Source organism: Callospermophilus lateralis, chromosome 1 (assembly GCF_048772815.1).
Source record: "Callospermophilus lateralis isolate mCalLat2 chromosome 1, mCalLat2.hap1, whole genome shotgun sequence".
NCBI classification, from domain to species: domain Eukaryota; kingdom Metazoa; phylum Chordata; class Mammalia; order Rodentia; family Sciuridae; genus Callospermophilus; species Callospermophilus lateralis.
In genome coordinates, this window is record NC_135305.1 from 211,733,571 (window position 1) to 211,759,815 (window position 26,245).

Here is a 26,245-nt window from a genome sequence, read left to right on the forward strand (position 1 = left end):
ACAAACATGAAAATGATGAATGAATGGGTGGTAGAGTGGAAGGATGTGAATTGGGATGATTGGGTGCTTACTTGGTTTTCCAGATAAATAGATATTTTCTTAAGTGGTGGAGGGACAGGCATGTAGGTGGGTTGTGAATAGATGAGTGTGTGTTTGGATAGATGAATAGGTGGTTGGAGGGGTGGATAGTAGGTGATTAGTTGATTGGATGGGTAGAGGAGTGGATGACTGATTAGGCATGTGGATAAAAGGATGGGAAGGTAGATGAACGGTAGATGGGAGAAGATAGCAGGCTTGTAATAGACTAGTCCTGGAGGGGCAGCGAATTAGGGGGCCTTAGCAATGGGGATCTAGGGCAGCTCTAGGGGCATGGAGATGCTTAAGTCCAGTGTGAACTATGGAGAAGGATGGAGTGAGTTTGTGGTTGGAAGACAGCTGAAGTGGACAAGGGACTGGAACTAAGGATTGGGTGGAGTTCTCAATGACCTATGAATGACCCATGGAGGAACTTCTCTGCCCCCTTCACAATCCTCTGGTGTTATTAGCAAACCTAGCTTTGGAAGAACCAGCGGGGTGATGGGAACCATTGGGGGCGAGGACAAGGGGGTTGTCATGGCAACAGAGCCTCTCCCTGGACACTCAGGTCGCGCGGGCCCTTTAAGGGTGACCTGCTTGGACACTCCCAACATGGCTGCGCGCCCGCTGGTCGCCCCCCCCCGCCCCCCAGCCGGGCGGCGCGCGGTGGGGGGGTGGTGGTGGTGGGGGGCTCCCAGACCTCCCCATCATGGCGGCGCGGCGGGGCTGTCGCGCTGAGGTCACGGCTGCGCGCCGGGGGGGCGGGGCAGCGGGGGGAGCGATTTAAAGGGACAATGTCCCCCGAGCGGTGGAGGCGGCGGCGGCTGCGGAGGCCGCGGCACCGGCACCGGGAGCGGCAGCAGCGGTAGCGGTGCGGAGGACCGCACCAAGGAGGGGAGCTCCGAGCCCCGGCACCCGGCCGGCGGCACCGCCTCCTCGGTGAGGCCCGACCGGGCCTGGGGAGCCCGAGGGCGGGGCGGAGCCGGAGCGGGGAGGGGGAGGCCTGGGCCGGGCCGGGCCAGGCGGGACCCCCCAGGGCGGGGGAGGGGCGGGGCCTGCAGGGGCGGGGCCTGGTCGGGGGCGGGGCCGTGCAGGTGGGGGGAGGGGCGGGGGTCTTGGGGCAGGCAGGTGTCTCCCCCCTACCTCGGCGGCCCCGCGGGGTCTCCCGCCCCGGGGTGCACGGGCGAAGCGCGCATCCCCGGGACCCAGGACCCCAAGGGGTGCGCCAGCGCGGCGCAGCCCCCATCTCTGCGGCCCTCTGGGGGCGTCTGGCCAGGAACCCCCTCCCCAAGCTGCCAAAGTGCTCCGAAGTTGCGGTCCAGCCTGTTCCCCGCGGGCAGTGCCCACCCGGTGGGCACCTGCAGGTGCTTCCTCCAGGCCTGGCCAGGAACCCCCACCAAGACTGCCAGCCCACCGACAGGCCCCCTGGGAGCCCCAGGCCCCCTGAGGTCAGCGCCTGCAACCAGGCCTGGAGCCCCGGCCCCGCCCCGGTTGCCTGGGCCCGGCCTCCCCACCATCTCCCTGGGGAGGGCGCCTCATTCCTGCCCTTCACTTTCTGCCGTTACCTTGAAGGTATTTATAGGTGGAGAGACAGCCCCCCTTTCCCTGGGGTCCTCGTTTCTGGACCAGAAGCCCCAGGGGTCCCTTTTGGCCTCGGACCAGAGCATTCTTGGTGGAGGGTGGGGAATGGAGGAACCCAGGCTGGGTATGCGTGAGGGATCATGCTGGTGAGAAGCAAAAGGGTTAATTGGTAGGGTCACTTGAGGCTGTATGTGGGTGTGAAGGGGTTAACGCTGGAGAACCCTAAGGTCTTTCGGGGGAAGGTTGGAGTGTGGGAAAAGTGCATGGGTAATTGATATGGGCAACCCAAGTGAGAAAAGTAAAAGGGTAATGATGGGGGACTTAAGTAAGTGTATAGGGTCAGAATGTGGAAGTGGCTGGGATGTAAGGAAACAGGCATGGCCATACGGTGTGCACGTGCAGAGAAGCCAGGGTGCGACTGGCTAAGGTGAAGCTGTCTGTGAATGGACAGAGGAATCTGAGAAAAGTGATAGGATTCATGATGGAAGAAAATAAGGTGGCTGGGTGTGCAGTGTAAAAATGGGGTAAACTGAGGCAGTAAAGGATCTCGATAAATAAAGGGGTTATCCGTGGGAGATGGAGGCATGCTGCTAGAAGGGGTCATTGGAATATAATAGGTAAGGATGGGACCTCAGCACCATTTATCTAGCCCACTTGGACTGGGAGGTAAACTGAGGGAATGAACTGCAAGGGTAAGGATTAGAGTTTTGAGGGAGAAAAAACTGAGAAGTCCTTTTCTTACCTCTGCTAAGCATTGCCCCCTCTCTGTCTCCAGACCCACAATGACCCGCTGAGCCAATCCAGCACTGAGAGGAGTCAAGCAGAGAGCACCCATGGAGGGGCCCCTGGCAGGTGGCCTGGCCGCCCCAGATCGTCCTCGAGGCCCAGAGAGACTGCCTGGCCCAGCTCCGAGGGAGGACATCGAGGGTGGGGCCGAGGCTGCTGAAGGGGAAGGTAGCATCTTCCGGTCTACCCGTTACCTGCCTATCACCAAAGAAGGCCCCCGGGACATTCTGGATGGCAGAGGTGGCATTTCTGGTAAGAAGGTGGGCCCTGTGGCCCTGAAGGAACATTCAGCCTGGTCCCCAAAGTTCAGAGAGATCCAGGTTACATAGCACAACAGGGTCTGAGCTGGAAATCCAGAGCCTTCTCTTTGCACTCTAGTTTCCCATTTTAGAATTGTGAAAACCAAGACCCCCGATAGGTGGCAAGGAGCTAGGACTCAAACTCAGGTTGGCGTGGCTCCCACCTCTGAGCCAGAACTAACTGGACCCAGATGCCCATCTTGGCGCCCTGAGCAACCTGCCTCAAGCATACCTGTTCCCCAGGTGCACCTCATTCCCATCAGTCTTTCTCAGGTCTTCTTTTCAGTCTTGGGAATTCTTGCTCCAGAGCCATGGGCCAAAACAGCTTGTGCCCTCTAGTGGCTAGGGAAAGACTGGGGAGTCAGGGATGCCTGCCACCCCTTGGTGCATTGGTTTGCCCTGCAAAAGGGTATCTCACATTGTCCCCATCTCAAGATTTGTTATTAATGCATTAAATATTGAGCACCTACTATGTGCCAGGCTCTGTTCTGGGTGCTGGGAAAACAGCTATTAACAAAAGAGGCCAGAGTTCCTGCCCTCTGGGCAAAGGTATTCTAGAAGGGAAGATGGATGACAAGTAACTAAACACATATTGTAAGTGCAGGTAGTGACACAGACTGTGAAGGTATTAAACAAAGTTCCAGTATCATGCCTAAGGGACCTGGGAAAGCCTCCCTGAGAAGGTGGCATTTGAGTGGAGCATGAGATGAATGGTGGGAAAGGCATGCCAGATGGAGGGAAGAGCAGGTGTAAAGGTCCTGTGGTGGGCAGGAGCCTGGCATTTTTCAAGGACCAGGCTGGAGCCTGATGTGGCTGGAGAATAGTGGGTTGATACATCAGACTTCTCCCTTCATCTCCTTGGCCTGTCCCCAAAGGCTGTTTTTCAGGAACTTCCAAACACCTTGTCAGAGGTTTCCATCATGCCATACCCTCTCTGTGATCATTCTACTTCATTCTTAAAAGAATCCTGTGGGGTAGGCTTGGTGACTATTATCCCCTGTTAGGGATTGGGAAAACCAAGACTTTGTGGTGAAATACATTGCCTAAGGTCACAGAACATGGCAGTCACATGGCTCAACAGCCCTTATCCCTTTCCACTGTGCTGCATCCTTGTGGGTCCTGCCCATCAGCACCACTCATGTTGCTCAGGTATTTACAGAGGCATCTTTGTGGGCCTAGTATTGGGACACAGCAGCGACCATGGACCCCACCATCTGGAGCAGGGGAGATGGATGCACACTGTGCACATGTTGTGGCCCAGTTGCTGGGGCTATGAGTGGAGGAAGTGCCTAGCCCAGCCTTGGAGCCTCCAGTAGTCTGCCAGATAGTGAAAGAAATAGGATGAGGGATGATCGGCCTGGGAAGCCGGTGGGAGGTATCCAGGCAGGGATCTCCACACATGCAAAACTTGGAGATGTGGTGGCACCTACAGGGGTCAGGCAGCAGGGTGATAGTGAAGTGAGACTCATTTGGGCTGAGGGTTAGCTGGTTAGTACCCAGTGAACCTTAGAAATCCCCTCAAAGCTCAGAGAGTGGCAGGATCTTGTCGCAGGTTACACAGTTGGCCAGGGCAAGGCTGGGATCTTGACTGTGTAGGAGCCCAAGGAAACAGACCTGTAGGTTGTGAAGAATTTGGGCATTTCTTCTCCACCTGCAGAAACTCCAGGTCTGGAGAGAAGGAAAAGTTAGGTAAATATGTGTGTCTCCCTCCCCCCCGGGGATCAACCAGAGGGATTCATGCATGCACCTGTTTTGCAGCCTGGAGAGGAGGGGACTGTGGCTGCCAAGGAAGGTCAGGTCCACTCTTCATCAGTTTTCCTGAGCAAATGGGGAAACGGGGTGGGGATGGACTGGTGGTGTGGAGGCTAGAGGAAGGCCTGGGCTTTGGACTCTCTGCCTCTCGCCTGCCTTCTTCTGTTGTTCAACCCCTGCACCTGCCCTGAGAGTCTTGTGATGCCTATAGATGAGAAAAGTCTCTGGGGGATGCTGTTCTACCCCAGGGTCTGGGCCCTCCCTCATCCTCACTCAGCACTTGGATCCCTTCCAAGGACTCTCTGGAGTGGTCACCTCCAAACTTCTCTGTCTGGACAAGATGTATCTACTACCTGTTCTGTCTTCTGCTGTGGATTTTGGCCAGGAGTCCCCACAACTGCCCTGGAGCCTCTATCCAACATGTCGCTAAGTTGGGGCTCTCAGGTACGACAAAGTGTCAGGGGGCTGAACCATTCCACATGGATCAGTAAAGAGCCTGGTGCATGCCTGGCATTGTACGGGGCACAGGGGACCCAGGGACAAACGACGCATCATTTGTGCCCTCTTGGGGCCCCAAACTGGAGAGGAAGTCAGAGCATGGAGTCAGCAGGCCTGAGGCTCTGAGTTCAGCCTCCAGCTTTCACCTTGAGAAGTCACAGAGACATCCCCAAACCCCCGGAAATCCTACCTTCTTTCTTTCCTTCTACCACCATTTCTCTGGATGGAGCATTTTACTATGGTCTCATTGGCACCCATCACTGTCCCTACAAGACTTATTTAGTGCTCATACCCATTGTATAGAGGAGAAAACGGAGCCTTGGAGCAGGAAAGACAAGCCATTCAGGTCACACTACTGAGCCTTGAACTCGGATCTGTCTGGTTCCAAAGTGTGGCTCTTGGCCACTCTGCCAAGCTGCCTGGCCTGAGATTCAAGTTGTTCATGGATACCTCCTTTTGTCATTTGCAAGCCCTCTCTGGGATCCCAGATGGCAGGAGCCTATGAAGGCCCCTTTGCATGGTCACTGCTTGAGGGTTGCATCCCAGGCACCTCCTGCAACCCACAGGGACTACTGGATCCCCATTGGTATGGAGGCCTCTGGGCAAAGCCCCACCTCCAGCGAGTCTCAGACACTGGCCCTCCTTGGCCTCTTTCCTCCAAAGTTGCTGCCACTAAAAATAGGAGCCTCGCCGGAGCTGCTCAGACAAAGAGGCCAGTGTGGCCCCCTGGCTCTTGGAGTTCTTAGACAACAGCAGACTTACCAAATCTGGGACACCCAGAGTCTCAAGAGCTTGGGGTCTCAGAATCTTAGAAGCAGGACACCCAGGATCCTCAGACCCACACCTCTAGGTTGTACTGGGACTGGTTAGTTGCAAATCAGTCACCCTCTCCTAAGAAGCTTCTATCTGTGACTTGAGTTCATTTGGAGCCTGTGTCCTGGGGTCCAATCCCTGCTTCCTAGCCCTCATGCTCTGCAACCCCCAATCTTAACTCCAAACATGGCTCTGCTCCCTGCCCATCTACACTAGTGGTTTTCAAATAGGGGCAGTTAGGCCACCGGGGGGACACCTTGGTAATGTCTGGAGACACTTTTGTTTGTCATGATTGTGGGATAGGGAGGTAGTGGCATCTAGTGGGCAGAGGTCAAAGCTGCTGTTCAACTTCCTGCATTGCCCTCACCCGGAGAATGACCTGGCTCCAAATGTTCAACAGTGCCAAGGTTGAGAAACTCTGATCTGGAATATGCAAATTTCAGTACCCCCACTCCACCCTTCAGAAGCGATGCCACTGTCACAGCCCTTTTCTCAGGGTCAGAAGCCAGACCCCCAGGCAGCGACCTAAGGCACCCCCCCTCCAGTTTTTATTCCTCGACTCCCAAAGGTCAGCTCTTAATTTCCAGGGCAAATTGGATGGTGGGTATTAGAAAGAATTATTCCCAGCCCTTGCCCTCTTTCTGGACCATCCTCAAATTGAGGCTAGTCCAGCAATTGCATCTGTCGAGCCCTGGCCAGGGCACAAGTTCCCCCAGTGTGTTAACCTTGGCCCAGGAAATTGGCCTGCTCCCCAGTTGGCACGCTTGCCCATGGCAGGCAAGCGTGGCAGGCAGAGGAGACACAGGCCAGGATTCCTGTGGTCGCTCCAGGCATTGGCTCCACAGGTGGATAATGGAGAGTTGGCCCTATCTGTGTCGGGGGATTCCCGGGAGGGAATCCCATTCTAGGATTTAAGCCTGGGAGAGGGTCCAGAAGGCATAGCTCAGACTGGCCAGGCTCATCACTCATCATCTGGCATGTATTTGTTGAGCACTGTGCGCCAGGCACTGGGATACTGTAGTGGGTAACGCTGACGCAGTCCATGCTGTAGTGGGGCTTATGTGCTTGCAGGGGACCCACACAAGCGAGCATCCTGAGAGGGACCCAAGCAACTTGTGGGACAGCTAAGAAAAAAAAATGAAGCAGATGCTAAGAGAGAGAGAAAAAAAAAATCTGAGACACTTGAGTAGCTGGCCAGGCAGAGGGCACAGCAAAGGCCTGAGGCTGGGAAGAGTTAGGTGGCCTTGAGGCTTCACAGGAGGGTCCCGAAGTCAGGGCAGGGGCAGTGAGGGACCAACAAGGGGCAGGTGAGGTTGGAGAAAACAACAAAGATCCAACTTCTGAGGGCATTGTGGTGGCAGTTGGGAATCTGGCTTTTACTGTAAGGATAATGAGAAGCCAGGTGAGTTTTTACCAGTGTGTGACTTTAAGAAATCACCCTGGCTGCCAGGTCAGGGGAAAGAGAGGAGGTTTGGACAGTAGCAAGGCCTGGGATCCCCCAGAAGACTGAAGAAGACTCCTCAGAGAAACCCCCTTCAGGGCTCAATACAGAGGCCAACGGCCTCTTGGGGAGAGTGGTTGGGAGCCAACAGGGCCCTTCTGAGGCACCTGCAGGGCTCCCAGAGCTGGGGCATGGAGCCCCGGCCAGGGGGACCCCAGCCCCTCAGGGTCTCCCCTCTCTGTTACAGACGGGCAGTCCCATCCTGGCCTCAGCGAAGCCCTCCCCTGTGCCACCTCCGCCACCCATCGGATCAGCAGCTGGTGAGTGCCATGCTGGCCCTGACCTCAGGGAGGGCAGGGGGGCAAGCAGGATGTGCCCAGGCCTAAGAGAAGTCCCTGGGGAGTAGAAGGGGTCAGGAGGGAAACAGGAGGTCAGGCACAGGAGGTGGATCCCAATAGACAAGCCCCTGGGTATGTGCTAAGGGCGGGGGAGAGGTCGGGGTGACACAGACGGTCAACTCTCATTATCCCTGCCAGGAGCAGGGCCAGAGAGGCAAGAGCCTGGAGATTGGACCCTTGAAGTCCTCTTTCTGCCAACTGACCCTTAGAATGATGCTAGGCCTCTCTGAGCCTCAGTTTCCTCAACTGCAAAATCAAGCTTATAAGATATATCTCACAAAGTTGCCTTAAGAACCCAAGGAGCACTGGGTAAGAAGAAGAATCAACCACAGTGCTCATGTCCAGCCACCCTTTATTAAACAGATTAGCAGGTGCTAATATATGATAATGATGGTATCATGATTAATCGTTAGCTTTCAGAATTAATAATAAGTGCTAAGGGCAGGGCTCTCGGCATGTGTTTATCCCACTGAATCTTTGCCACAGCCCTGGAAGGATAGTTCTGTTAGTGATGCATGTCGCCAGTGAGCATCAGAGAGGTGACATCGTTGTCTCTGCTCCCCTGTCTGTGCAGCCCATTTCCTCATCTGTTCCATGTGCATGACTGATACCCCTCATGGAGGCAGGACTTTAATAAGGAAGGGAGACTTGATCAGGAACAATCTTAATAAGAACTTGCATTGGTCACTGGCTAACTGGGAGCCAGATATCCAGTGAAGCAAAATGTTTTCTTGAACACCAAATTGTGTGTATCTTCATCCTGTGTCTTATGGAGTCAAGGTCCTCGTTTTAAAGGTTGTGGTTGCAAGCATTTAAATAAGCCCCTGCCACATGTGATGTTTTAATTGGTGACACCCATGATAAGGCTTCTTAGACATTGTACAAGGACAAGGAGGTCCCTCTTAGATATCATCCCAATTTTTAGGATTAGAAACTGAGGCCCAGAGAAGTTGCCTTACCTTCTCCAACCCTGACTCCGTCCACCTCCCACTTGAGAGAGTCGGGTCACTGGGGCCAGAGGCTAAGTGGGGACCATCAAGCTTTTCTGACTCTGCCTTTCCAAGAGGGGAGATGCAGGGAGCAGGTGCATCCTTCAACCTTTCTGCTGCAAAGTTAATTTTTACCAAATTCAGGGGAGAGGTTTAACTAAATTAACCAAGTCACCCCATTTTGGAGAGAATCAACACAGAAGCAGCTTAATACACAGGTCAGAGCCTTAAGTCCTCCTGGGAGAGATGAGAGTTGACTGGGCCACCAGACTTGGGGACACTCCTTAGAAGTAATTCCATCCCCCAGACACTCTCCTATGATGCAGTAGGGTCAGGCTATGTGGACAGGTGTATTCTGGGAGTTGAAACTGGCTTTTGACCCAGCAGCTCTGAAAGGGTTCACCTGGACTCCCTTGTCCCTCCCTTCCCTCACCCCAATGCTACCAGACTCTCTGAGGTCACCCTTGGGCTGGATATCTGGGGCCTGCCTCAAACTGCCTGGGAGGACTCCTTACCACCACTACCCTAGAAAGGTAAACTGAGGCCCATGGCTAACCTGTCCCCCTTGGCACTTCCTTGCAGCTGCTGGGATGGAGGCAGCCTGGACTTCCAGCCAGGCTCCTCACCACCCCATCTCCTGGGCCCTTTCCCTGGTCCCCCAGATGGCCAGGGGCCCTGGGAGCACCCCCTGGTCCAGGAGGCCGGGGAGGGCATCCCATCTGAGCGGAGATTCGAGGACTCAGTCATTGTGAGAACCATGAAACCCCATGCTGAGCTCCAGGGCTCTAGAAGGTTCTTGCACCACCAGGGAGAACTGAAGCTTTTGGAAAAAGCCCCCCGGGGTCACCCCAGGTTTGACTGGCTCCAAGACACAGATGAGCAGGAGCCCCCACGGGACTCAAGGCTGCACCTGGACCTGTCTCCTCAGCCACCACCCCTGGCCTCCTTCAGGAGGGTGATTGTGCCGGTGGAAGATACCTCCAAGACATTGGACATGGAGATGGTGGGCACCAGAGAGGACCTGGAGGATCTTGAAGGCTTGGCCCAGCCTTCTGAGTGGGGTCTGCCGACATCGGCCTCCGAAGTAGCCACACAGACCTGGACGGTGAACTCAGAAGCATCTGTGGAGCGGCTGCAGCCACTGCTGCCCCCAGTCCGAACAGGGCCATACCTGTGTGAGCTGCTGGAGGAGGTGGCTGAGGGGACGGGCAGCCCTGATGAGGATGAAGATGAGGAGCCAGCCGTGTTCCCCTGCATCGAGTGCAGTATCTACTTCAAGCACAAGGAACACCTTCTGGAACACATGAGCCAGCACCGCCGAGCCCCGGGCCAGGAGCCCCCCGCTGACTTGGCCCCCCTCGCCTGTGGAGAGTGTGGCTGGGCCTTTGCAGACCCTGCTGCCCTGGAGCAACACCGGCAGCTGCATCAGGCCTCCCGGGAGAAGATCATTGAGGAAATCCAGAAGCTGAAGCAATTTCCAGGTGACGAGGGCCGTGAGGCACGGCTCCAGTGCCCCAAGTGCGTTTTTGGCACCAATTCCTCCAGGGCCTTTGTGCAGCATGCCAAGCTGCATGTGCGGGGCCAGCCGACCAAGGAGCCTTTTGGTGGTGGCAGCAGGGTTGGAAGCCCAGGCCCCAACGCCAGCACTCTCCTCTATCCAACTTACGGAGCTGCTTCAGGCCTCAGTGCCTGTGTCTTCTGTGGCTTCCCTGCATCCAGTGAGAGCCTGCTCAGGGAGCATGTGAGGCTCCTGCATGCTCATTCCCACTGGGAAGAGGATGGCGAGGCATTCGAGGTGGACCCAGCCAGCCAGCCAGGCACAAGCCAGGATGCATACACCCGCTTCTCTGACAGCACCATGGACTACTTTGGCAAAGCTGAGCCGCTCTTGGCCCCCACGTGGCGGGAGAACCCTGTTGGATATGACCCCGACCTGGCCTATGGCCCAGATTGCCAGCAGCTGGGCATGAGGAATTTCTCACTGTCAAAGCCAATGCCGCACGACTCAGGCCAGAGACCTCTTGGAAGGCTGGCCTTTCCCTCACCCCTGGCATCTGCCCCCTACTCCATACAGCTCAGTAGAAACAAAAGCACTGTCCACCTGCCGGAGCTGGGGGACCGTCGCCACCCTTGGAGTGAAGAGGAGGAGGAAGAGGAGGATGAAGATGTAGCACTGACTTCTGAAATGGATTTTTCTCTGGGAAATGAAGTCTTTCCACCTCCATCTGTCCCCAGTCTCATCCCCCAGCCAGCCCTAGAGCTGAAGCGGACTTTCCGAGATGCCCTACAGGCAGCCGAGGCCTCCAGGGCACAACAGCAGCAGCTCCGAGGGATGGTGCCCATTGTTCTGATGGCGAAGCTAGGGCCCCAGGTCATGGCGGCAGCAGCTAGGGTACCCCCCATACTGCAACCAGAGGAGTTGGGGCTGCAGGGCACCCACCCCCTGGATTTCCTGCTCCTGGATGCTCCGCTGGGTGGCCCCCTTGGGCTAGACACACTCCTGGAGGGAGACCCAGCCATGGCCCTGAAGCACGAGGAGCGGAAATGCCCCTACTGCCCTGATCGCTTCCACAATGGCATCGGCTTGGCCAACCACGTCCGTGGCCACCTGAACCGCGTGGGCGTCAGCTACAATGTGCGGCACTTCATCTCTGCTGAGGAGGTGAAGGCCATTGAGCGCAGGTTTTCCTTCCAGAAGAAGAAGAAAAAAGGTAGAGTGGCTTTGCTTTGGCACCCACCTCCCTCCACAGCCTGGGCGCCAGGAGGCTGGGAAGCTGAGTTCTACACCCACCCACCCTCACTCTAAATCCTCCCTTAGTGCCATGCAGGGTGAAATTGGGGTCTTCCTTCCTGTGAGACCTGGGAGCCACAGCAAAGGTCACCACCAAAGGTTGGTGGATATGTGGGGATGCCCCAATGTCTTGGCCATGCCTGCAGTGGAGGAAGGAGCCTGGGCAGAGGAATTGGCCCCAGGCAAAGAATTCCATTTAATTTCTTCATTCAACAAATATTTATTGAGTGAGGTCCCCTCTGTTCTGGGCACAGGGGCCGAGGGACACAGAAGTAAACAAAACAGGAGACCTTGCTCTCCTGGAATTCATGGCCCAAGTCAAGAGCAAGGGGACCCTTGGTGGACTTCACAACTTGGGGCTGCCTGTGAGGTATGCAGATTCTCAGGTGACAAGGTTCTGATTCTGAAGGTCTATCTCCCACAGGAGTGCCCTGGGTGGTTCTGACATTGGCAGTCACAGAGTCCACTTGGGGAGATGCTGGTGTGGTGCGTTTCAGTGTGAGAGAGTGTGTTTGTATACACTAGGCTGGGGAGTGTGGGGTAGACAGGCAGGAAACCAGGCAGTTATGATGTCAAGCAATGAAGGATGGGAGAACCTGGAAGCTGCGAGAACCTGGAGGCTGGGAGAACCTGGAGGCTGGGGAAGCCAAGGGAGGAAATCTCTGACTTCACCTGGGGGTGGGGCTCAGAGAAGGCTCCCAGAGGAGGGGGCAGCACATCCTCTGTTTGCCGTTTCTTTATACAGTATGTATTTAATCTACAGTACTGGGCAGTGGTGAGCAAAAATAGACACAAGAAGGTCATGCACTGAGTATTCACCAAACTGATTGTGAATCCACAACTGGAGAATGACAGGATCCCTGGAGGGAGTTCAGCCTTCTAGAACTTGAGAGATCTGCCTTCTAGAGTGTGTCTGGGGTTGGGATGCAGGAGCTGAATGCTGTGAGGCAGGCAGGAATGCAGTGGCAAAGGGAAAGAAGGCCGTCCAGTGTGGTCCAGAGGGTGAGAACCCCGGGGAAACAGAAGGGGTTGGGCCTAGAAAGTGGCTACCCCTATCCCTGCCCCATCATAGACAGTCTACATCTTCTCTTTGCAGTGGCCAACTTTGATCCTGGCACCTTCAGCTTAATGCGCTGTGACTTCTGTGGGGCTGGGTTTGATACTCGGGCCGGTCTCTCCAGCCATGCCCGGGCCCACCTGCGTGACTTTGGCATCACCAACTGGGAGCTCACCGTCTCGCCCATCAACATCCTCCAGGAGCTGCTGGCCACCTCCGCTGCTGAGTTGCCCCCCAGTCCCCTGGGCCGAGAGGCTGGCGGGCCACCTGGCAGCTTCCTGACCTCCCGTCGGCCTCGCTTACCTCTTACCATGCCCTTCCCACCCACCTGGGCTGAGGACCCTGGGCCAGCCTACGGAGATGGTAAGGGGAAGGGGTGGGCCAGGCTGGAGCCCTGACCCTTTCCAGGAGCTCCGAGGGATGGAGTGGATGGGGGTGGGGGCAGCCACTACTTTTTTGGAAGCATTTTGAGTCATTTTACAAAGTATATTGACAACTCTTCTCACCACCTTCCTGCTATTTAGGGGTCATTTCTGTTTTGCTCAGGGGCTGGGCCAGTGCCCTTTCTGAATCTAATTTCCGTGCAAATGGTTATTTAAGTCTTAGGAGGAATCAGACATTGTACTAAACACTTTACAGTCTCAAACTCATTAAGATCCTTATAACAACCCTATTAGGGTGGGATGTTATGACCATCCACATTTTACAGATGAGGAAACTGAGGCACAGAAAGCCTAATTAACCTTTCTGAAGTTACAGAGCCAGAGGAGCCAAGTTTTGAAGTCCAAGCAGTTGGGCTCCAGGTTTTTTGTTTTGGATGAATGAATCTTCTATCTTGAGCAGTGCTGCCCAGTAGAACTTTCTGAGATGATGAAAGTGTTCTTTAGTTATCTATGCTGTTCTGGAGAGTCACCCCTGGCCACATGTGGCAGCTGAGCACTTGAGATATGGCTAGTATTGAATTAGTGGGAATTCTACTGGACAGGGCAGACTACAAGTCCAGATTGCAGATGCTCAACCAAAGTCAGCACTGGTAAATCCCTCCCACACTCAAAATCTAGAATCTATATTTCACACAGGGGGCCAGGGATATGGTAGAGGAAGTGGAGAAGTGAAGGTCTCAGCCTTGCAAAAGCTGACTTTGCAGCAACTTTTATAAAGCAGAGAACTTGTCTATGTGGAGCAGTTGGGCCCTGAGAAATGAAAGATATCTGAGCAAGGGAAATTGGCCCAGTTGTGTTTGGGGCTGGGACTTCCGTTTTCCTTACTTGCAGTTTCAGGGTTCTACCCAGATCTGTTTTCTAGGCTTGACTGGACTCATCCCACCTGCAAGTCCACTGAAGAGCACTTTGGAGTTTGCAAAGGGTAGGGATATCAAAGACTCTTCTCTTCCTTGAACAAGGAAGAAATTGAGGCAAGTGCCTAGTGGAGATCATATTTCTAGGAGAGAGAGAGTGGGGATGTGATCTCAGACTTCTTGTCTTTGTTAGTGTTCAGCTTACTCCATTTGGTTTGTAGTGCCTCAGTAGTGGTTGGGAGGCATAGCTAGCTCTGAGGATGGCTGCAGGAGATGGTTGGTAGATTCCAGCCCTGCCCCCCTTTCTTCTGTATCATCCTAGCAGAGACCTGGATGTCAGGCTCATACTTTCTTATCTGGCACTTGGAACAGGATGGGAATATTGCTCCGCAGCCAGTTTCACCTCTGGCCAAGTTGTTTCTAACCAGAATACCAATGTGTCAGCCCTCCGCGCCTGCCAAAGGAGCTGACCAAGCCACTGGGGTGTGAGGAGTCAGCCAATGGATGGGAGGAAGTGAATTTGGCATTGCCCTGGCCTTGTCCAGAGGGAGGAAAGAGAGCTATGATTTATTCAGTGAACATATGGGGGTGGGGGGGCGCGAGGAAAAGGAGCAGTTGGGACGGTCCTAGAAGCTTTACTTTAAGTACGAATGCCCGAGATCACCGCTAGCTGTGGGCAGTGGCCCTACAGGGCTGTTCTTAGAAGTCTCCTCCCCTCTCCCCAAGTGGGCCGGAGCTGGCGGGTGCCAAGTTGGGGGCGGGGCAACGGCCTGATTCTGGCCCCACCCAGCTGTCAAGGAACAGCTGGGCGCCATCGGTTTGGAGTTGAGGAGGGAGGAGCCGGTGGAGCTTGAAATGTTAGATGTCTGAGCGTTCCCTAGGACTGCAGGACAGCACCGTCGGAAGACAGCTGGATACCAGGATGATGTTGGGGAGAATCCTCGTGGTTGAGGATCAGGTGTCTTCCAGAATCGTCGACCCAAAGAGGGAGACTTGCAGGAAAGAGAATGGGTTAGGATCCTGGGGCAGGTCCTAGCTCCACCCCGCCAAGCCCCGTCGGGTCTCTAAAGTCTGATAATATTGAGGTAGATGCCTGTGGCAGGAGGATTCCAATCCTAGCCGGGGATATCCGGAGCCCGGGATGGGGCGGCAGTTGGAAGCCGCTCGGCGCGCGACCTGGCTGCATGGGTGAGCCTGGGCCCGCGGAGAACTCCCAGCGCCTGCTGCCTTGAGTCCACAGGGCCCAGACTAACGCTTGACTCGTGGAGCTAGGCGCTCGGCAGGCCATCCTGGACGTAGCCCGAGGGGCGGGGCGGAGCGCGCTCTGTGGCGGTGGCGCTCGGCGCTCGGCTGCTTTCGCCTGGGGCGGCCGCCCCGCGTGCGCCGGAGCCAAGATGGCCGCCTCCACCGCCCAGTGCCGAGTGACAAAAGCGGAGAGCAAAGCGGCGGCGGGGCCGCGCGCGGGGGCCGCCCGGGAGCGCGCGCCTACGGGGGCGCCCCCGCCCTGCCCCCCGAGCCCGGGCCCCGTGACCCTGCCGGCGCCGCCGCCGCCGCCGCCCCCACCCCCGCTGCCGCCGCCGCCGCCGCGGGACGGGCCCAAGGCCGAGCCGGAGCCGGGTCCCGGGCCCGCGCCCCCGCCGGGTAAGAGCCGGCACCGGGGAGGGTGCTGGGTGGGGAAAGTCGGCGTCCCGCCCGCCGCTGCCGCCCTCAACGCCCGCCGTTCAGTCTCCGGGACGCCCCCTCCCCCCAGGCCCTCTAGTCGCGCAGGTCTCGGGCCTCCTGTCGCTGCTCGCGGGGTCCCGGGCCTCAAAAACACTGCCACTGGCCCTTGGGATCCTCATCCCACCTGACAAATGCCCCCTGCCTCTTTTGGAGTCCCAGGATCGTCCCTTGTCACGGTTCCGGTTTCGTTGGTGCGGAAACCCACTTTGGCCCTGTCCCATCTGACAGACGCGCCCCCCCGCACGCGGAGACTTTGACAAAGCCCTCGGTGTCCCGGTTGCCCACGGCCTCCCTGTCTGCCTTCTCCTTGCCTCTGTAGGACTCAAACTGATCAGGGGACCTGACTGGACTCCTGCCCCATTGCCTCCCACTGAGCGCCTCCGAGGCCATCCAAGACACAGTTCCCATCCTACAGAGCTCTTGTCATGCTCTGAACTCTCACCTTGCAGCTCAACAGACCTCCCAGGCTCCTTTCTGTGAAAAATTAGACCATGAACACCCACCTCTTACTTGGGGAATCTTCCTGGCCTGATACTCAGAAACTTCACACAAAATTCAGTGATTGTCACTGTTCTTTTTACCAATCAGATCCTTCTGGGCTTGTCCAGGTTCCCAGTTCTTGCCATTTTTCATTCAGGTTTCAGCTAGTAATGGGCAGACCTCCCCTTCCCCACATTGTCTCTGAAGGCCCAGCCTAAGCTGTCTTGCCAGCAGAGATTCCTCATTGAGTCTCAAGTCCCTGTCCTTGGTTCCTTGCCTTTTCATTGCCTCTCTGGCGTCCTTACCCTGGTCTTCTTTTGTCAGATTCCCCTTCTGACTGTACCCACCTCTACCTTCTCTGTAAGTTCTGCCCAGAGAGATGTTTTCTCTAAGGTTCTCCAGGATGGGAATCTGAGCTCAGACTTGTACACAGGACTTGCACTGACCTTCCCATGTTCTGGTGGTGGAAGCTGCTGCTCCTCTTTCCTGTGTACCTGCATTGTGCTGGTGTTGGGAGTTATGGGTTGAATTTCAGCTTTCATGGGTGAGCTGCTTCTTAGAGTGAGAGCAGGCACCGAGAATGAAGAAGTGCCACATTCTTCATCCTTCTGGGAGTAGACAGCCTGACCCTTGCCTGGGCTGAGCCCATCTCCTCCACCCCACAGGCCTGGGTTCTGAGGAAAACACAATGGTGGCCATGGACTTGGGTTCTCCCCTGCTTCCTAAGAAGAGCCTTCCTGTCCCTGGGGCCTTGGAGCAGGTGGCTAGTCGACTGAGCAGCAAAGTGGCCGCCGAGGTTCCTCATGGCAGCAAACAGGAGCTGCCGGACCTCAAGGGTGAGTGGCCCAGGTGACAGGGCAGGGATTATGGCTGGTCCAGGTTCCTGGTTTACAGGGGAGCTCTCAGGCGTGGGGGTTAATATGGGTTCCCAGGTTGGCCGTGGCTTTCTCTAGTACACCTTAAGGTGCCAAGGAGACACTTAGCTGTTTTTACCCTTGAGCTTATGCAGCCCTGGCCATGCCCAGCATCCAGCTTCACACTGGGCAAGAGAAGGGCATCCAGAGAAGCAGCGGTCATGGCAGTCAAGAGCTCACATTCAAAGCCAGGTCATTTGCCCACCATCCCTTGTTAGCAATGCGATCTTCCAGGTGACACTGATTCATTCTGTTGACTCTAAGGTGGTTATGAGTCTTGATGTGTACTGTGCTAGTTCCCAGGGATGTGACAGGAACAAAATGGACCTGGCCCTTGACTTTAGATCATTAAAGTTGGGGGTGGAAAAGCAAAGAAGCAGGTGGGCAGGGGAAAAATGTCCTTTTGTAGAAGCAGGTGCAAGGGAACCACAGAGACCCTGGCTGAGGCCTCTAGCCTAGTGTTTGGGGCATGGGTTGAGCTGTAGAGAGCAGTTAGGACTTAGCTCAGTGTGAAGCATGTGTCTGGCAAGTCATTGTTTGTGTGAACCTGTTGCCAGGGCATCCTTATGAATAGGAGACCTGAAAAGTGTCCGCATTGGCTGGACCACAGAAGGGCTCTATCTGCTGCTGTGTGCCCTTGGGCACAACTCTTCCCCTCTCTGAGCCTCAGTTTCCTTACTTGCAAACCAGACTGGCTAATCCCCACCTCATTAGAATCATTGTGAGGCTCAAGGGGCCTTGACAAAAGTAAAACATTTACACAGGAACTGGGTGTGAAGTGGGAGGAGAAAGGACAAGCTGAGCCCATAGGCTTCACAGTTTGTTCTCCTGACCTCCATTTCACCCTCCAGCCCAGAGCCTGACCACCTGTGAGGTCTGCGGCGCCTGCTTTGAGACCCGCAAGGGCCTGTCCAGCCACGCACGTTCCCACCTGCGGCAGCTGGGTGTAGCAGAGTCGGAGAGCAGTGGTGCCCCCATCGACCTCCTCTACGAGCTGGTGAAGCAGAAGGGCCTGCCTGATGCTCCCCTTGGGCTGCCCCCAGGCCTAACTAAGAAGTCCAACTCGCCGAAAGAATTGGTCTCTGGGGCTACCCGGCCAGGTCTGCTTGCCCTGGCCAAGCCTTTGGATGCCCCTGCTGTCAACAAAGCCATCAAGTCTCCTCCTGGCTTCTCGACCAAAGGCCTGGCCCACACACCCAGCTCTCCGCTCCTCAAGAAGGCACCGCTGGCCCTGACGGGTTCCCCTACCCCCAAGAATCCTGAGGACAAGAGCCCCCAGCTGTCCCTGAGCCCCCGGCCGACCTCCCCAAAGGCACAGTGGCCCCAGTCTGAGGACGAGGGGCCCCTGAATCTCAGTGAGTGTGGGTCCTGGGAACTGAGGGAGGCCCCAGTGTTGGGAGGGACTGGGATGTCAGTTGGGCCTCAGATCAGGATGGTTCAGGGTGGGGAGAGTGGGGACTGCAGCTCCCACATCCTGGGTTAGCCAAGGAAGCTTGTTGGTTGAGGCACTCACTGTGTCTCCTGTTGGACCACCCTGCATATGATCATCTCTCTCCAACTTTGCTGATCTTCCCCTGGAGGCCTGGCAACAACTGCTGAGCCTGCCAGGGTCATCCTTACACTTTGTGGCAGCTCTTTATTCTTTGCTGGGCTAAGGATGTGGTAGTGTAAGTAAATTGGACTCCTGTGGGCCTGGATTCCTCAGTGGGATTTCAGGGCATTTGAGGTCCTGTAGGTAGACGGGTAGTCCATCTGACAGGAGGTCCCTGTAGTTGGCCCTGTCTTTATATCTTCCTGGTCATTCTTTGCATAGGTTTCTCTATTTGTGCCTGAGGGTGGAGTTCCTCCAGCTGGGCTGCCTATGGGCCTGGAAAGTAGGATTTGGGAAGAAACCCTCCAAATGCAATGAGCAGGTTTTGTGAGGATGTACTGTAGAACATCAGGCTTTCCCATATATTTGTGAGCATTAGAGTCTGGGGATGACCCCAGAGTCTAGTCACCACCACCACTACCTCCCACCCACCAAGTTGGCACCTCATGTTCCCTTGAAATTCCTCTACTGAAAGTGCTGTGTCTTCAGGAACAGGGTTCTTGGCAACCATGCCCTTGGCTGTATGATGCTTAGCAACCCATCCGGGCCCCTGCTATCTGCCCCCACAGCTGTCATAGCAAGGGTCCCAGGAAAGAGGGCCCAGGAGCGTCAGACTTTGCCGCAGGAATTTGGTCACTGTCCACCCCACCTTCCTTAAGCTCTCTACCTTCACCTTGATGCCAAAGAACTAGGCAAGGAACAGGATGTTCTGCTGCCCAGAGCTTCTCAAAATAAGTCTGCACCATGAGACTTGGACCCTGAACTGCCTGGGCAGCTGAGAATCACACCAGACCCTCCTGTCTCCTTCCCCCAGGGCCGGCCAAGGTGGCGGCCGTGAACCCCCCCTGTGTTTTGTCTCCGCAGCTTTAGATAGTGACGGGGGCAGAGAGCTGGACTGCCAGCTGTGTGGTGCCTGGTTTGAGACCCGCAAGGGCCTGTCCAGCCACGCCCGTGCCCACCTGCGCCACCTGGGCGTCAGCGACCCGGACGCCAAGGGATCCCCCATAGACGTGCTCCACGGGCTCATCAGGAGGGACGGCGTCCAGATCCGCCTCCCACCCGGGCGCGGAGCCCTGGCCCAGCTGGGGCGGCCTCCTCCCGCCTCTGCGGCCCTCTCCTTGCTCCCCCCCCCACCGCCGGCCAAGAAGGCCAAGCTGAAGGCCGCGGGTACGGCCAGCCCCTGGGGGAAGCAGGACCTCTCGGCCGCCGCAGCCGCCGGCATTTTCTGGGCCTCTGATGTGGAGCCATCTCCTCTCAACCTCTGTAGGTTCTCGCTTCAGCCGCCCTCTCCTCCCCGCGGGCCCTGGAGCCCCTCCCGGGGGAGGGGGGTCACGGCCCCCTCCCTACTCTCTCCCCGTTGAGGCAGGGAGTAGACAGGGGCCCTTGGCAATGGTCCGGCTCTGCCCAGGGAGCTTTTTGGCAGTGGGCTATTCGGCCCTCTCTCTTGGCCTTTGACCTCCATGACCATGACCCTCCCTGAGAATGAAGGCCAAGGGGAGGGTCCTGCCTTTTGATGTGGAAGGTGCTCACATCTGCCTCCCCAGTCTGGGTGGCATGTGGTGCCTAGGTTGCCGCTTCCTTCCCCCATCAGTTTTGGGTTCCTCAGAGCTATGGAATCTTGGTTCTGTCCTCTGTCAGGACTGGGGGCCCATTTGCTCTCTGGAGTCTTCCCCTTGTTCCAACTGGGTGTCTGTCCCCCCTGCCCTAATCCTTATTTCCCTTACTTGCACCTGCCCACCATCACCACCCTAGCCTGTGGGCATGCTGCTGCCCACACCCAGCTGACCAGGACACTACTGCAGATGACCATTATAATAATAAATAATAAACTGCTCCTCTCTCCTGCTGCAGCCTCCGGCCCAGAACCAGCTCGAGACATCCGCTGTGAGTTCTGTGGTGAGTTCTTCGAGAACCGCAAGGGTCTGTCGAGCCATGCACGTTCCCACCTGCGGCAGATGGGCGTGACTGAGTGGTACGTCAATGGTTCGCCCATCGACACATTGAGGGAGATCCTGAAGAGACGGACCCAGTCTCGGCCAGGTGGACCCCCCCACCCACCAGGGCCTAGCCCAAAATCCCTGGCAAAGGTGGTGGGCACCGGAGGCCCTGGCAGCTCATTAGAAGCCCGCAACCCTTCGGACCTTCACATCTCACCTCTGGCTAAGAAGTTGCCACCACCACCAGGCAGCCCCCTGGGCCACTCACCAGCTGCCTCTCCTCCTCCCACGGCCCGGAAGATGTTCCCAGGCCTGACAGCAACCTCCCTGCCTAAGAAGCTGAAGCCTGAACAAATGCGGGTGGAGATCAAGCGGGAGATGCTGCCAGGGGCCCTTCATGGGGAGCCGCACCCATCTGAGGGTCCCTGGGGGGCGCCGAGGGAAGACATGACACCCTTGAACCTGTGTAAGTGTGAACCTATGGCAGGGCAGGGAAAAGGAATGGATGGGTTTCTTCCCTGCCTCCCCTTGCAGGTATCTGTAGCACCCAGGGTTGAATTAGAAGGGAGGATACATGTGAAGCCAGTTATACATTCCCTCTGTGCAGGTCCGGGCAACAGAGCTGCTGCTTGAGTCTCCTTTATTCATACAGGGGAGGTAGAACTGTGTCATATGTGATGGCAAAAATATTTTATCTTTTGTGCCATCTTCAATCAGTTGGTAGTGGCTGCCATCCAGATTCCTGGGGAGGTCAATTAGTGATATCTACCATGGCAGGAGTAGAGGGACTGGCAGTAGATATCTGAACTGTCTTTCTGATGTTCCTGGTAATTGATTGCTTGACGTTTGGAGTCAAATTTGAGTCAAGAAATCTTCTCCATAATCTGATAATATCCAACCTTAGGCAAGTTTCCTCATTTGGAAGATGGAGATCAACATAGTCCCACATTTGTGGTTGTCTCAAAGATGAAGCACTTAGCACAGTGCCTGGTTACAGAAAGCTCTGTGCATAGTAGTTGTCATCATGTCACTGTCACTTGTTTCCCTCTCAGACCATTGCTATGTTTATTCTGCTTGGGTCGATTGACTGCCTGCGGTATGCCAAGCAGGTGAGGATGGCCTAAGGTCTGCCTTATAGCTTGTATGCCAACTCTGTGCCACGTGCTTTGAACCTTCTCATTTTAGATTCTCCCAGTAACACTGGGAAGTGAAGATTTTTCATCTCCATCTTGCAGAGGAGGAAACCAAGGCTCAGAGAGGGGAGGTGACTTGCCCAGTATCACACAGGGAATCATTGTGAATCCAGCTAGACTTTGAGGTGACAGAACAAGCAGAAGGGCTCGATGTACACAAGGACCTATGAAGGTCCAAATGAGGGAGCAAGTCACTGGAATCTGGAGGTGGGGTGGGGACAGGGGCAGCTAGGCAGCTGGCACTAACATGGGCCTTGAGCTTGGAGGCTTCCTGCCCGCAGCCGCTGCCTCCTTCTCCCCCCACCCCAACCTTGGACCCCCTGCAGCGTCCCGGGCAGAGCCGGTGCGCGACATCCGCTGCGAGTTCTGCGGTGAGTTCTTCGAGAACCGCAAGGGCCTGTCGAGCCATGCACGCTCCCATCTACGGCAGATGGGTGTGACCGAGTGGTCTGTCAACGGCTCGCCCATCGACACGCTGCGGGAGATCCTGAAGAAGAAGGCCAAGCCGTGCCTCATCAAGAAGGAGCCGCCAGCTGGAGACCTGGCTCCTGCCTTGGCTGAGGATGGGTCCCCCACTGTGGCCCCTGGGCCTGTGCAGTCCCCACTGCCATTGTCGCCCCTGGCTGGCCGGCCAGGCAAACCAGGAGCTGGGCCAGCCCAGGTTCCCCGGGAGCTCAGCCTGACACCCATCACTGGGGCCAAACCCTCAGCCACTGGCTACCTGAGCTCAGTGGCAGCCAAGCGGCCCTTGCAGGAGGACCGACTCCTCCCCGCAGAGGTCAAGGCCAAGACCTACATCCAGACTGAACTGCCCTTCAAGGCAAAGACCCTCCATGAGAAGACCTCCCACTCTTGTAAGCAGTGGGTGGCAGGGTCCTGGGAGGGCATTTGCCAGGCCTGCAAGGCCGGGCTATGCCGCATAAACCCGCACTGACCCCCAAATAGGGCCCCTGTGGGAGGCGGGATTGGCTCCTGGCCTGAGCAAGGCCCTCTGGGTATTCCTGCCCACTTCGGGCCATGGCTCAGCAGTACCCCCTCTGCCTGCAGCCACCGAGGCCTGCTGCGAGCTCTGTGGCCTTTACTTTGAAAATCGCAAAGCCCTGGCCAGCCATGCACGGGCACACCTGCGGCAGTTTGGTGTGACAGAGTGGTGTGTCAACGGCTCGCCCATCGAGACGCTGAGCGAGTGGATCAAGCATCGGCCCCAGAAGGTGGGCGCCTACCGCAGTTACATCCAAGGCGGCCGCCCTTTTACCAAGAAGTTCCGAAGTGCTGGCCATGGCCGTGACAATGACAAGCGACCGCCCCTGGGGCTGGCACCTGGGGGCCTGGCCTTGGTTGGCCGCAGTGCTGGGGGGGAGCCAGGGCCTGAGGCTGGCCGGGCAGCCGACAGCGGTGAGCGGCCTCTGGCAGCCAGCCCACCAGGCACTGTGAAGGCTGAGGAACATCAGCGGCAGAACATCAACAGTGAGTGCATGTGGAGGTGGGTCATGAGGGAGGTGGGCACCTGCTGGGCCCTACTCACTGGGTTCTGCCCTACATTCACTCCCTCAGATGCTTGCTTCTCCATTCAGCCTTCCACTACCCAGGTGGCAGCTGTTCACTAGCTGTATGAGTCCCCAGAGTGTCTGCCCCTTGCTTGCTGAAGCAGGGTGTCTTCAGGGCCCTGGCCCTTCTGCTCATCTCCCATCTCTCTCCCCACCTTAGAATTTGAACGTCGACAAGCCCGCCCCCCAGATTCCACTGGGGTCCGGGGGAGTGAGGAGGCCAATGACTTGCATCAGAAGCTGGAAGAGGTGCGGCAACCTCCACCCCGGGTGCGGCCAGTCCCATCCTTGGTGCCCCGACCCCCTCAAACATCACTTGTCAAGTTTGTAGGCAACATCTACACCCTCAAGTGCAGGTATGCTGCCCCTGGGGGAGTGAGGGAGAACGCCCACCTGGGCCTCGGCCACCAGGCTCAGAGCAGGATGGGGTCCAGCAGGGGTGGCAGATATAGCTATAGGAGGTACTACCCCTAGGTGCAGTGGGGCCCAGGGTTCCTCAGACTTTGGCAATCTCAGAGCATCAGGCTGACACCCCAAGCTTTGTAGCCATTGAGACCCGGGTTAGTGACCTTAGGCAGGGACTTACCTCCCCAATGTCTCAATTTTCCCATCCTTAAGACCTGCTTGAAAGATTTTTTTTTATAAGGACCAAGTTTCATAGTCATAAAGCACTGAGAACTGTGCCTGGCACATGGTAAGCCCTCAACAAGTATGTGTCTGATTAAGAAAAAATTAGGTCTTAGTTAATTCTTACCAAAGTCCAAACATACATCAGAGACCAGGAAACAGGGAGTCTTGAGATGAGGTGACTCAACTCAGGTCATCAGGCCAAGTGAGAGTAGGATTTAAATCCAAGTCTTTGGGACCCTATGCTATGAGGCCTTGTTGATGCTGGCTTGACAAGAGGAAGAGGGGCCTGGTGAGTTGGGTAGACTCTGCTTCTCTGTACCTTCTACCATCTCAGATCATATGCATTAGACAGATGGTAGAGGTACTTGGGAAGCAGGAGGTCTCTTACCCAGCACCAGTGACTTCATCTCCAGGGGACCCTGCCATGGCCCCATGATGAATCGAGGTGACCGTCCACAGAGAGACACATGGCTTCTGGACCCCTCTTCCCTCAAATCTTGAAATAGATCTATTTATCTGAGTAGTAGCAGGTGTGTCAGGGATGTGTTCTGTCCTCATGGCAGCAGCCTCTCCCTCTTCCTGTTCTCCCACACAGGTTCTGTGAAGTGGAATTCCAGGGCCCCCTCTCCATCCAGGAAGAGTGGGTACGACACTTACAGCGGCACATCCTGGAGATGAATTTCTCCAAAGCAGACCCTGCACCTGAGGAGCCCCAAGCCCCACAGGCACAGACAGCAGCGGCAGAGGCACCCTAACAAAAGCATTCCAGATTTCCTCTTGTGCCACCTCTGTCTACTGTTTCTCCTCTATGTCCTCTTCCCTCTCTTCCTTTCTTTTCCGTTTCCAAAGGAGCAAGCCAAAACCTCAAACCGGTGCCCCTCGGGGGCCGGGCACACTACAGATGGGCGCCGGGAGCCAGCTAGCCACCCTTCCCCCAGCCTGAGGACTCTGGGGCCACAAGGGTGTCTTCCACAGGGGTAGCAGCCAGTCCCTGGTGGCAGCTGATCTGTTCACAGGGGAGGACAGCATTACCCCATGTCTAGCAGCCAGACAGGGCTATTTCTGCCATCATGGCCATTTGCAGAGACCCCAAAGACTCCCGTTCTGGTCCCCTTTTGTCCCCATGAATATCCTCTCACACACGCACATGCAAACATACACGCACACACGCACCTCGTGAGACCCGGGATCTGCCCTAGCCCCTCAGTTCCCGAGTTAAACGATCACATCATGCCACGGTGCTTGCTCAGGGGAAACTACGCTCCCTCTGTTGACCCGCTTGGGCCTGGGAGCCCCCGTTGAGCCCACAATGCCACGGAAATCCTTGTTGGTCGCCCCCCAGAGGGACCTTCCTAGCTGGGGAAGAGCTCAGAGCTGACAGCTGCCTCCTGCCATGTCAAGGCCCCCCAGAGCCTCGGGGGCTCCAGGGCCGGAGGGTGGGGGGGGATGGGACTCTCCTCCCCCATCCCTCCCTCCCTCCCCCTTTTCACTGTTGCTTTCTATGTATAGCTCCCTAGATCTTTCACTTTTTTAAAAACGCGTTTTGTGTAGAGAAGAAGGAACGTGGATCTTTTTATTTTGCAATCCTGGGCCAGCTAGATACCGGGAGCAGATTGACCTTTTAACTTTTTTCAGTGGCCACCTTTTGGTTATCGATGTACCTAGAAGTATGTAAATTAGATTAAATTTCTCTTCTGGAAACACCCCGGGGCAGGCGGCCAGCGTGTGTTTTTCTGTCTAGTGGACAGGCTGGCATTGGCTGGTAGCCGGGCCTGGGATAAGGGCCTCATCCACTGCTCAGAGCCCTGGAGGCCCTGAATTTCCCCTTTGGCCGCCAAGTCGGCCAGACACAGCTGGGGATGACCAAGTTCCCAGCTGTTGGCTTTGATGCCACTGTTGGTGGGGAACTTGCTGGCTGGTGAAGTGGCTTCTGTGAGCAGAGAAACCAGGGCTCTGGGCAGCTGGTCTGGGAAGGGAGCCAAGATCAAGAAACGATTGAGGCTAGAAAAAGCTTTCCAAGGGTAGGAGCTGACCACGGAGAAAATTGGGGATGCAGTGGGGTGGGGGGTAAGAAGCAGCACACATCTACTGGAAACATTTGTGGGGGGAGGTGGGTTGGTAAGGGTGCAGAGAGCTGGAATTCACTTGCCTTTAAAATATGAAACTTTTTTTTTTTTTTTTTGGTGGTGGGGGTGCTGCTGGGGATTTCACCCAGAGCCTTACAAGTGCTAGGTAAGCACTACTCTAGCACTGAATGCTACAGCCCTAAAACATGATTTGTATGAGACACTGCACCCCAAACCCAAGTAACACCAGGGGAAGAAGGGGGAGCTACTAACTCCGTTGTGATATTTTCCTGCTTGGCAAATGTTTACTGAACATTTTCTGAGACTGTTAAGATTTTGTTGGCTGCCCCTCATTGTTTATTGCATGTGGTTTTCAGCTCACTGTTTT

At 56.0% G+C, this 26,245-nt stretch overlaps 1 protein-coding gene across 15 annotated transcripts; it reads left to right on the top strand.

Moving 5' to 3' along the window:
* Positions 1–876: 876 nt before the first annotated feature.
* On the top strand, positions 877–25,496 carry Wiz (WIZ zinc finger). 15 transcript variants are annotated; one of them, XM_076846998.2, is made up of 13 exons: positions 877–1,014; positions 2,432–2,694; positions 7,493–7,565; positions 9,215–11,343; positions 12,520–12,843; positions 16,645–16,815; positions 17,745–18,248; positions 19,349–19,747; positions 20,336–20,887; positions 21,941–22,468; positions 22,662–23,081; positions 23,322–23,517; positions 24,387–25,496. In XM_076846998.2, the coding sequence occupies exons 2-13, from the start codon at positions 2,490–2,492 to the stop codon at positions 24,544–24,546; spliced, it is 5,661 nt and encodes a 1,886-aa protein (XP_076703113.2). In that variant the 5' UTR covers positions 877–1,014; positions 2,432–2,489; the 3' UTR covers positions 24,547–25,496. The 15 variants fall into 15 exon arrangements, with proteins under 15 accessions (XP_076703113.2, XP_076703133.2, XP_076703123.2 ...); XM_076847018.2 differs by lacking the exon at positions 19,349–19,747; XM_076847008.2 differs by lacking the exon at positions 16,645–16,815.
* The last annotated feature ends 749 nt before the right edge of the window (positions 25,497–26,245 follow it).

Coding starts and splice junctions, on each gene's coding strand:
- Wiz (XM_076846998.2), top strand. CDS start 2,490: ATGGAGGGGCCCCTGGCAGGTGGCCTGGCCGCCCCAGATCGTCCTCGA. Junction 2,695..7,492: donor TGGCAGAGGTGGCATTTCTG/GTAAGAAGGTGG, acceptor TCTCTGTTACAG/ACGGGCAGTCCCATCCTGGC. Junction 18,249..19,348: donor CGAGGGGCCCCTGAATCTCA/GTGAGTGTGGGT, acceptor TTGTCTCCGCAG/CTTTAGATAGTGACGGGGGC.